Source organism: Paroedura picta, chromosome 3, assembly GCF_049243985.1.
Source record: "Paroedura picta isolate Pp20150507F chromosome 3, Ppicta_v3.0, whole genome shotgun sequence".
Taxonomy (NCBI): domain Eukaryota; kingdom Metazoa; phylum Chordata; class Lepidosauria; order Squamata; family Gekkonidae; genus Paroedura; species Paroedura picta.
This window is the reverse complement of record NC_135371.1, coordinates 9,716,544-9,728,672: the sequence shown is the minus strand read 5'-3', so window position 1 is coordinate 9,728,672 and position 12,129 is coordinate 9,716,544. Positions and strand designations below refer to the sequence as shown.

The 12,129-nt window shown below is 45.7% G+C and overlaps 1 protein-coding gene across 1 annotated transcript; it reads left to right on the top strand.

The window, feature by feature from the left end:
- Positions 1-2,766: 2,766 nt before the first annotated feature.
- LOC143834479 (vomeronasal type-2 receptor 26-like) lies at positions 2,767-10,287 on the top strand. The gene is made up of 5 exons (XM_077331306.1): positions 2,767-3,048; positions 3,842-4,654; positions 5,261-5,488; positions 8,755-8,881; positions 9,377-10,287. Exons 1-5 carry the CDS (start codon positions 2,767-2,769, stop codon positions 10,285-10,287), a joined length of 2,361 nt encoding a protein of 786 aa, XP_077187421.1.
- The last annotated feature ends 1,842 nt before the right edge of the window (positions 10,288-12,129 follow it).

The window sequence follows — 12,129 nt, the reverse complement described above, 5'->3', positions numbered from 1 at the left end:
TGAGGCACTGTACAATTTTGAAGTCCCACCTCCAAAGTACAAGAGACGCTTATCCAAATTTGTCCTGTCTAGTTTCTGCCAAAGCCTCTCCCTCTTGATTGAGTCAAAGGCTGCTGCTAAGTCAACAAAAGCCACATATAAAGCTTTGGTTGGACCATTCATTCCAGAAGCAGTCAGATGGTAAATAGTTTGGCAGTGATCTATTGTGGAATTGTGGAATGTCCTTTTTTGAACCCCGCTTGGTGTGGAAAGATTGCATTATTTTTATTGACCCAGTCATCCATTTTTTAAAGTAAATATTTACCATAGATCTTAGAAGATATGTTTAATAAACTAACTAGATGGTCATTACGTGGGTCTGTTTTATCCCCTTTTTTATGTATTGGGACTACAATACTTGTCTTCCAACCTTCTGGGAATTTAACTGTGTTGTTAATTTGTGTAAATCCATGGTTCAATAAAACAAGAGGAGAGGTGGTTAAATCAAAGAGCAGATTGCAGACCAGACTACAAATGCTCTTTGACTTCTTTACCTCTGTTGGCCCTATAGTACAAGTTGTATGGCTATAGGACCGGGTTCCAAGATGATCCTCATGCAGCTCTGTCTGGTTCCTTACAAGCCAGCTGGATAAACTTACAAATGAACCCTAATGGAAAAGTTTTAATTCAGATTCCATAAAGGTCAGCCTGACCCTGCAAATCTGACCCACTGAAGACTAGAGGCCCACCATTATGGAATTCACAAACAGGTGCCATGCACCTGAGCATAGAGTCAGAGAGTGTTAAGGAGCGCACTTTGCCTTATAATAAAGAAAATCAAGGTAATTTCCTATTCCCTTTACCAATGATCAAGGGATTTCTCCTAGGCAATAATGGGAACATCAGCTGAAGAAAAACAAGTAGCAACTTGTTTTTAGAGCTCAAAGTGAGCTTGAAATTGCACCTGCACAAATAACTCCTGTAGATCTGAACAGGAGGGTGATAAGGCAAAACTCAGAGTCAGCCTGCTGGATCAGAAGACATCAGAGGGCTTCACCTGGACTGGAACCCATCCCTGCATCCTTTGTGGTTAGAAGGTTTGGCTGCTTCTGCTTAGTGGGCTATGGGGGTGAGAGCCCTCACAGGAGATGTGGTTTTAGTAGACCTACCCAGAATGTCCCTGGTGCTCCTGCTGCTCGTCGGGCTGCTGCCTCATCTCTCCTGCAGTGTTCTGAAGGCAAAGTGTCCATTCAGTGTCATAAATGAAAGACAAGACCCACTGAATTATTACAGGCTGGGCGACTTGGCCATTGGCGGAATCACGTCTACATCAAACACAATTCTTGAGCCTTATGTTTTTTCACATCCACCCTGGGTAAGATGGACTAAGTAAGTCGTCCTGTTTTCGTGGATGTTACGTTGCTCAGCCTGATTCTGCTTTCACACTCTGTTTACTATGGACAGTCCCTGTTCTCTGGGATCCACCCTGGGAAAATCATATCCCTCTTTGGGCTGATGGTTTCTCAATACTGGAGCTGAGGAACTGTTGATCTGATCCAGAACAGCTCTTAGGTCCTGACTAAGGGCCAAGCCCCTTGCATTCAGGAGTACAACAGGGGTTAGATTGGGGGTGGGGTGGGGTGGAAGGACTCTGCAGATGGCCTCTCCTTCCCCACAGGACCTGGAAAGGCTGCAGGCAGGAGGCCTCTGGGGAAGGGAAGTCATCGGCAGGGGCAGCTCTCACGCCATAGGGATCTGCAACCTCTGAGCCTGAGAGGGAAGTGGAAGGAGGTACGGCTGCTCATGGGTGGGGGACGGATGATGATTGGCTGGCTGCTGGATGGACAGGCAAGCTGGTTGGAGGAGGAGGAGGCACTCGGGGTGGGAAAGCTGCCCTGAGTGGGTGTTAAGCGCAGAGTGGCACTTAAGCCATGAGACACATTCCTCCTCTGAGGCCTTACCAGAAATATATTATGTGGAACAGATGCCTTATGCGGATCTTCATGAATGTACCAAGCAGTCGTGGTTAGTGAGAAGATGTTTTCAAGAGATAGCCATTTTCAATTTTTAATGTTTGACTTATTTAAAGGTAAAGGTATCCCCTGTGCAAGCACTGGGTCATGTCTGGCCCTTGGGGTGACGCCCTCCAGTGTTTTCATGGCAGACTCAATACGGGGTGGTTTGCCAGTGCCTTCCCCAGTCATTACCGTTTACCCCCCAGCAAGCTGGGTACTCATTTTACCGACCTCGGAAGGATGGAAGGCTGAGTCAACCTTGAGCCGGCTGCTGGGATCGAACTCCCAGCCTCATGGGCAGACAGCTTCAGACAGCATGTCGCTGCCTTACCCACTCTGCACCACAAGAGGCTCATATTTCATATTTGACTTATTTACAAGGCATATATACCACCCCACACTGCCCATTAAACATTCCATGGGCCAGAAGAACTAGTATGGCTTGAAACAATTTCCCCCAAGTTAGATCATGAACTTGTTAAAGGTAAGTTCTGATAATGACTTCATTCTTCAAAGGCTGTGCTCTCCTCCTCACGAGGATAGGGACTGATCTGAGACCTCTTTTCTTATTCAAAGCCAACACGACTGTCTGAGGAACAGCTGTTGTACTTTATTCACTGAATAGGAAGAACATGGTCTGAATTCTGTGGGAAAGCCCCGTGATTCCTACTTTCTGCCAAGGTCCATAGTGGAAAAGAAGCCAGATTTTAGCATGGCCTCACTGAATACCAGGAGAAATGTAACTAAGCACATTGTTTTTAGGGCGCGTCAGATGAAGTATTTGGAACTCCTGCCCTTCATGTTTGCCTTCGAAAAAATCTATAAATATTTGAATCTCTTACCCAATATAACTCTGGGTTACAACATCTACGAGAACTATGTTAATGCAAGAATGACCTCTGATGCGGTGATAGACCTGCTGTCTGGGGGTCAGAAGAATGTTCCGAACTACAGCTGCGGAGGGCAGAACAAGCTCTTGGCTGTTCTTGAAGGGACCGACTCTGAAACCTCCAAGCAGATTTCCACCATCTTAAGCATCTACAAAATGCCTCAGGTATGGGCCCTGGGTGGAAGAGGACTGAGTCTAACAATGCCAATCTAAGTGTGGTTGTATTCTTCTAAGCTCTTTAGATACCATGGACTGAGAAGGTGGGTTGTAAATCACACACACCCCTCCCGAACCATAAGGAATGCAGTATTTACTCACTTGGCCCAGGTATCAAGCAGCTGAGCCACAGTGAGCAGATCACCTTCTGAGCTCAGTGCCAGCACTCCCCTACATGATGGGGACATTTCTCCAGTCTCACCATGCAGAAATAGCTAGAGGTGCATTTGTCTGGCAAGATGTAACCAGAAGATCCAGACAGTTAATGCGGTTCCTCAGTGGAACAGGCTTCCTCAGGAGGTGGTGAGTTCTCCTTCTTTGGAAGTTTTTAAGCAGAGGCGAGATAGTCATATGATTTTATGAACTTAGGCAGATGTTGTGGGTGGTCAGGAAGGGATGTGCCAGTGTTTGTCTCTTGTGCCCCTTCCTTTCATACCCAGGGAATTGCTGATCGCCATTGTGGGATGGTGGGAGAATTTCCTCCAGGCCAGGCTGGTTTCTACAGAGTTTTGGTAGTGGCAGGGGGACCATTTTAGCATAGAATTGAGGTCACTGTGGGAAGGCAGGTAGTTGTGCGTGTCCTGTCTAGTGCAGAGAGTTGGACTAGGTGACCCTGGAGGACCATTCCAACCCTATGATTCTATGAGAGCTAACAGTATGAATGCTTATACACTAACTGCTATATCAGTTGTCTCTTAGAGTCTAAGTCAATCATTCACCGATCTCTCCTTTTCCTGACTAGATCAGCTACAGTGTGGATAATCACGTGCTCAAAGATGAGCCTCACTTGCCTTTCGTGTACCGGATGGCCCCAAACCAAGAGGTATATTTCATGGGGATTGTCAAGATGCTCCTGCATTTCCGATGGACCTGGATTGGTCTCCTGGCTCCAGACAATGCCCAAGGAGAACGATTCCTGAGAACTATGACCCCCGTGGTCATCAAGAGTGGAATTTGCATTGCCTTCACATTACGCATCCCAGAACTTTATTATGGTCGCAGGAACTTTTATTCACCTATGTATTCCATTTACACACAGAGAAAATGTAACGTATTCATTTACCATGGAGACATGCACTCTACGATGGCGGTTGGGATTTTGATTAAAAATGTTGAAAAGAGAGAAAACTTCATTGTGGGGAAAGTTTGGATTACAGCAGTTTTGCATGATGTCAACTTGAGGGTCTTTTTGAGAGTGTTTGAGACCCACCACATCCATGGTTCGTTTTCCTTTTTGACCCAGGCAAAACTGAATACCAACTATGACAATTTTAATTCCTTTATCTCCACTCTCAGTAACATTGGAGAGGGAGCATTTCACTGTTTCTATTCTAATCCTGGGTTGTCTATAAAACTCTGGGAAAGATGCAGAGAGAAAGAGGAACGGGAGGTCCCATCCCAGGATGTGCTTGAAATGATCCTGTCTCAGGATAGCCACACCATTTACAACTCCATGCAGTTGGTGGCTCATGCCTTCTGTGCTGCCTCCTCATCCAGTTCTGATCGGATGTTGAAAGGCAGCAGGCTGGGACGTCAGAAGCCGCAGCCGTGGCAGGTATTGGTTTTCTCTAGAAACATGGGAACATTTAAGTAGCTACACTTCATCAGACCAATACTCTATCAAAACCCCTGTCATCTTTCCAAGAGCACCTTGTAAGATGCCCTCAAGAAGTCCACTAGAAGGGCCCATAGGCAGCACACCCCATCTGTTGATTGCTTCCCAGCTTTTTATAACCAGAGGAATTTTGCCTCTGAAGCTGGAAGTCTCCTTCATCTGTTGTGCCTACTAATTCCCAACAAGAGTCTTCTCCTCCTTCCACCTGTCCAAGCCCTTTGAAATCCATGGAAGGCGTGGACTACCTACCATATGTTGCATTAGTATCTGTCAGTAGTCCACTGTTTCTGGTGTCAAATGGTCCTCCTTGTTTAGCATTCAACCTCTTAGCACTGGAATTTACTTAGGTTATTCCTAGACAAGCTTTAAACAATATGTGTGAGTGAGGTCAAGCTCCAGTTACCTCATGAGCTAGTGGATATTGCTGATTCTGGAATCCAGTGGCCCACATGAATAAGCAAAAGAGAAGGGAATGCCAAATAAGACTATGAAAGCCATTATGGGTTACGGTGTTTCTAAATGCTCCTGCTTCGTATGTTCTTCTAGCTCCATCCTTTCCTGAGAAACGTCCACCCTTCCAATGATTCCACGAAAGGATCTTATTTCGATGAGAACAAGGACATGGCAGCGGATTTCGATATTGTGAACTGGGTGGTAACACCCAATCAGTCTATAATTAAAGTCAAAGTTGGGAGTGTAGAGAGACAGGCTGCTGCAGAGGTGAAATTTACCATTGATCAGGACATCATTGTGTGGGCCAAATGGTTTAATAAGGTGAGGGCAAATTCTTTTTTTATATATATAGCCTATAGAACCTCTTTCACTTTTCAAGTGCTATTCCCATGACATTATTTTACAGGCTAAGGACACAAGGAATGAGAATGGTAGCGAGAAGGAGGTTGAGATAAATGTTGGGCTGTCAACAGCGGTCTAAGGGCCCAGTCAGGGCTTTGGGCAATGTCGAGAACGCCTAGTTTGGGCAACGCGGGGGGCCCGGAGAAGAAGCGTGAGGACAGGAGCGGAAACCTAAGAAAGGAAGATACAGAGGAAGAGATCCCGACAGACCCTCTTTGGATAAGAAGCTTACCTAAAGTGATGTGGGGAATCAGTCCGCCAGGGGTGGGGGAAACGGTAGCACGGGGGCAGTCAGTACAAGCGGGGAGAGCAAGGGAGAAACCCAGGGCGGGGCGTTGGTGGAGAGACGTGGAGTCCCAGAAGGGCAAAGTCCTCCTGAGAAGCCCGGAGACAGGGGCTAGAAAGGCTACTTAAGGAAGCGTCAATGAGGAGACGGAGTTGGAGGTGTAGTGAAGGAACTACCCTGAACCCAGGAGCGGGAGAGAGAGTACCGACTCCGTTCTGAGACGCTGTTTCCGGCAGATAAAGCCTTCTAGTCCCGGGTCTCGCTCACCGAACAACGTGGCGGACCCGAAGCGTGGCAAAGACCCTGTGGACCCTGACAGGCAACAGCCCCCCAAATCCAGATCCCAAAGGGGTACTTTCTAAAAGGCACAGTCAGAAGTACTGAGCATGAGACATGACTAGTGGAAGCTTCCGTGGAGCCCCATCTCTTTACTGCCATCTTTCTGGGTGTCATCAGGAAAATCATGTAGTCTTAGATTTAGAAAGTCATGATTTCGGACTTCATTTTGAATTCAAATCCTGTGCATGTTTCCCATCCAGAAATTCATTGCTTGTCTTTACTAGAATCGCTGCATGCTGTGCCTTTGTTGGTGGCAGCCAGATACTCACCTGGCCCAGGTGTCAAGCAGCTGAGCCACCGTGAGCAGATCACCTCCTGAGCTCAGTGCCAGCACTCCCTTCCATGATGGGGACATTTAGAGCACCTATTTAGAGCACTTAGGGATGGGCATTTGAACCTGCCTCCCCAGTTGAACTGGAATCTTGGATCCTTATATCAGCCTATACATTCCATGTACCATCTGGGCTTAATAAGCTCCTTATATCTTTCCATTCTGTTCTCTGTTGGCCCAAACCATTTTCTTGGTATCTTTAGGAGAAAATTTGTATGACAGCGAGCTTCAAAAAGCCAAAAAGTTATTTGTTTTCCACCCAGCTGGTTTTCTTCCCGTTGTTCTGTGAATCCTGATATTCCGGTTCCAGATGAATTTTATATATAACCCAAGAGGTGGGGGATAGTGGTATCACCTTTCAGTGATGCTCCACAACCAGCACATAGGAGACTGAGGTGGCTTCAACAATACTTCCAGTTATGTGACTGCAAGAGTAACACAGAGTACAAGTCCTAATTGAGACTCTTTTCATACAAACCTTACGGAAGGAAACAGAAATCTGTTCTTTAGGACTCACTTAAAGGCATATACTGTTCTGCCTCTGGGCTTGATCTGGAAACTGCAACTCGTCCAAAATGGGGCTGCTAGAGTCCTCACATCTACACTGTGGAGGGCTCATATCTAGCCAGTTCTGAGGCAGCTGCACTGATTACCGGTTGCCTTCCGGTTGCCTTCCGGATCAGGTTCAAAGTTTTGGTTTTGACCTTCAAGGCCATCCGTGGTCTAGGCCCAGCATATATGAGGGACTGCCTTTCGCCCTATATCCCCTGCAGGGCTTTACGCTCTGTGGGGGCTAACCTATTGGTCGTTCCCGGCCCCAAGGAAGCCCGCCTGGCCTCGACCAGGTCCAGTGCCTTCTTGGTCCTGGCCCCAACCTGGTGGAATGAGCTCCCGGAATAGCTGTGGGCCCTGCGGGAATTACCAGCATTCCGCAGGGCCTGTAAGATGGAGCTCTTCCGCCAGGCTTATGGTTGAGGCCAGGCGGTAAGGAAGATCAGCCCCCCCCCCCTCACAAACTGGTGGTACAGAGTGTCAACCCCCTGTAGTTGAGGATGCGGAGACTAGACGAGTAGATTGTGCCATCATTGTTGCTACTGTGACCAATTGGTTACTAACTATTGTAATGTTATTGTTATCGTATGGATTTTAGGGGATGGGGTTATGTAAGCCGCCTCGAGCCTTCGGGGGGAGGCGGGATATAAATACAACAACAACAACAACAACAATAATACACAGATTTGTCTGTCCCTCATGGATTCATATAATGCCCATAATACTCCTTAAATACTCATGTCCTTCGCATTTGCATTTTGTCTACCGTGTGGCATATTGATTTAGGGGTTCTTTTTCCATTTTTTCCTAATGGAGTTGTTCTACCTGATCAGTCAGAAGCTCTCTCAGCTTCACCTACCTCACAGGGTGTCTGTTGTGGGGAGAGATGATTGTAAGCCGCTTTGAGACTCCTTCGGGCAGTGAGAAACACGTTATAAAAACCAATTTTTCTTCAGCATAATGATGTCTAGCGGTACCACCTTTCTGTCATGCTCTACTGGGAACAGATGGGGCAAGCAACATATGGTGATGTGATAGCCTTTGATCACTTTCACAGACAGTTTTAGTTCTCCAATGTTTGTGCGAATAACAACTGAATTTCACAGGGATTGATTGGCTGTTTTGGCAAAGAATTATCATTGGCTGTATTTGGTTGTGTGACACAGTTTACTAATAGAATTAATTTTTGCTATATATTCCCACGGTCATGTAAGGAGTTCTTAGTCTGACGAAGCGTGCTTGCACTCGGAAGCTTATGCCCTGAATAAATCTTTGTTGGTCTTAAAGGTGCTACATTGCTCCCCCTAGTGGTTGATTAAAAATTACATTGCTGTATCTCCTGCATTCCTTATATGTGTAGTCACAATGAACCAACCAAACGACAAAGTAGTAAGGACACAGAACCCGTAAAAATGAGACTGCAGATGAGTCCAAGGAATCCAGTCTTCTTTTTGCCCTTTGCCCCGACATAGCAAAGCAGGAGAATCGTGTTCATCACGTTGTGTCTATTCCATGCAGCTGAGAATCAAATATGCTGCCCTGAAAGAAGCCTAGTTCACATTATAAGTTCTAAATAGGGAGTAAAGATCCTGTTGAGTTGTTTCTATAGGTGAAGCTTACAGAGACAGAAAACATACCCAATAACATTTTGTTCTTAGTACTTCTCTTTTTATTTAGACTCTGCCTCAATCTAGGTGTACTGAAAGTTGCCTACCTGGATCTGCTAAGTTGATTAAGGAAGGAGAACCTCTCTGCTGCTTTGATTGTTCTCCATGTGTGGAAGGGACAATCTCTACTCAGGAAGGTAAGTCATATGGATATACAGTTCTAATTGTAGGAAGGAGACAGAGGCAAAAATAAGTCCATCACAGTCTCAGCTCATACCCTTTTGTTCGACTTACCAGTCATCCCACTGCAGTACGGATCATGTGCAAAGTGCCTTTTGCCAAGTCAGATTTTGATCACTTTCCCAGCACTTTCTCTATCTTGTTTGGCATCTGTTGGCCAGAGTATGGGAGCAATACCTGCAGTATTATTGGAGACTGGTTTTGTTTGTGAAGATCAGCAAGAAACCCAGGACATTCCACAATGAAGGAGCACAACCCAACCCTGAAAGTGTCCTAACTTTATCCATACCGGGCATTGTTACTTCCTGAATTTTCCCTCATTTCTGTCTTATTTCGCTCTTCTGGCAAGTAAGTGTAGACTTTGAAATACATTCTCACTGAATGTAAAAAAAAGCAACTATTGTAGATGTAAACTAGATGGGGTGATATTGAAGCCAATATGTTCTTTTCAGATTCAACTCACTGCCATAGGTGCCCAGAATATCAACATCCAAACAAGAACAGAGATCATTGTATTCCCAAGCATATGATATTCCTTTCCTATGAAGAACCTTTGGGAATCCTCCTAAATATTCTCACTCTTCTCTGCGTTCTAACCACAAGTTTTGTTTTGGGAATCTTCATTAAATACTTAGATACTCCATTGGTCAAAGCCAACAATCGGGACCTCTCCTACATTCTCCTCATCTCCCTCCTACTTTCTTTTCTCTTCTCTTTTCTATTTTTTGGTGAACCCCAAAAAGGGACCTGCTTACTCCGACAAACTGCCTTCAGCATCATCTTCTCCATTGCTGTCTCTTCAGTGTTGGCCAAAACTGTCACTGTGGTGGTGGCCTTCATGGCCTCCAAGCCGGGGAGCAGGATGAGGAAATGGCTGGGGAAGAGCTTGGCTAACTTCATTGTCTTTTCCTGTTCCAGCATTCAAGTGGGCATCTGCACTCTCTGGCTGGGCATCACTCCCCCCTTCCCAGACTCTGACATGCACTCCCAGCCTGGAGAGATTGTACTGCAATGTAACGAAGGGTCCGTCGCCATGTTCTATGCTGCCCTTGGCTACATGGGCTTTCTGGCCGCCATCTGCTTCACGGTGGCCTTCCTAGCCAGGAAGCTGCCTGGGGCCTTCAATGAGGCCAAGCTGATCACCTTCAGCATGTTGGTGTTCTGCAGTGTGTGGGTGTCCTTTGTTCCCGCTTACCTGAGCACAAAGGGGAAATACATGGTTGCCGTGCAGATCTTCTCCATCTTGGCCTCCAGCTTGGGCTTACTGGGATGCATCTTCCTTCCCAAATGCTACCTTATTCTACTGAGGCCTCATCTGAATACAAAGGAACAACTCATGGCGAAACATCAAGAGGGGATGTGATTTTGAGTACAGTCTTTGTAACGTTGGTCATCTGTCTCCATACACATCAATCCAATGAACATTTCTTGGGCGTCTCCTGCCTTAATTTTCTATTAATAGATTAAATACATCTATAACAATAATAATGTTTATCTTTATAATATTAAATTTAAATCATACTGACTGCTCACAGTTGATAAGATTACATCCAATACCTTTTGTTTGTTGGTTTCATTTTTGCTTTCTGAATTACCCATATTAACTATTATATCAGGGACAGCGCAACTCTCGTAAGATATGCGGAACACCTACAGGCTCAGGGGTTCCTTGGTCTCCTTTCCCCCTGTCTCAGACACACCCATACAGGAACTCCTTCCCCCACATTCCTCCCTCTCACTTGCCTGACCTCCTCCTTGGTCCCTCCCCCTCTCCCACACACACAAACAGACATACATAGACTCCTCCCCTCTATTCACCCTCCACCCTCACTACCCTTACCTGTGGCTTACCTAACCTCCTTCCATCTCCCTTCTTCTGGTTAGCAGGCTTTGGTGCTGGGAGCCCTCATGGGGAATTTAGCTTTAGTAGACCAACTAAGGATGTCCCTGCTGCTTTTGTTGCTCTTCGGGCTGCTGCCCCATCTCTCCTGCAGATGGAGGCAAAGTGTCCATGGGATGTGATATTTTATAGAAGCAGCCCACTGGATTATTACAGGCTGGGTGACCTGGCCATTGATGAAATCACTTCTACATCGAACTCTGCAGTTATGCTGTAGGCGTTTTCAAAGGCTCCCCGGGGAAATTTTACTACGTAAATAATCCTGTTGTCATAAATTTCATGCTGGTCTCCTCATTCTGCTTTTATATTCCATTATCCATGGGCAGTCCCAGTTTTCTGGGATCCACCCTGGGAAAATTGTATCCCTCTTTTGCCTGATTGTTTCACTCACTGAGAGAAACACAATACTGGAACTGATGAACTGTTGGTCTGATTGAGAAAAGATATCCTTGCGTTTCTGTATTGTCTTATGGGAATACTAGGGGCCAAGCCCGTTGCATTCAGGAATACAACAGGCCCTAGATTGGGAGGGTGGAGTGGAAGAACTCTGGGATGGCCTCCCTCTCAGGTACAGGACATGAAGTAAGGGGGGCTGAGCCTAACAATGGCAACCTAAGTGGGGTTGCATCCATCTCAGTTCATTGTATGCCATAGACTTAGAAGGGGGTGCAGTCAATCAACCCTGCCCTCCAGATACCTGTTTCAATCCTATGGAATGCAGTATTTACTCACCTGGCCCAGGCGTGATGCAGCTGGACCACGATGACGAGGTCACCTCCTGAGCTCAGGGCCAGCACTCCCCTACCTGATGGGGACATTTCTCCATTCTCAACAAACAGTCATTAACTAGAGGTGCATTTCTCTGGCAGCCTGAAACCAAATCTTCTGTTTCCATCAATTAAGACACTTTGCTCCATTAAAAAAAAATTATCTTGCTCTAACTGTCTAACTGCAAAGGCAGGAAACAGATTCTTGAGAGATGATTATACCTAAGCAGATGTTCCTTCCTTTTCTTTGAACCTTGGTTAATTGTGAGCTAAACTGGTGGGAGACAAGCGCTGAAAAATTTATATTCCACTGAGGTAAAACTTCCCGTAGAGAAAGAATGTTTGCCATAGGCACTGCAGGAGTCCTGTGGATAACTGAGATAAATATTTGTTATTGTTATTGTTATTGTTATTGTTATTGTTATTGTTATTGTTATTGTTATTGTTATTGTTATTGTTATTGTTATTGTTATTGTTATTGTTATTGTTCAATTTCTAGCTCGCCACTCCCAAAAGGCTCGTGGCTGGTTACAGTATA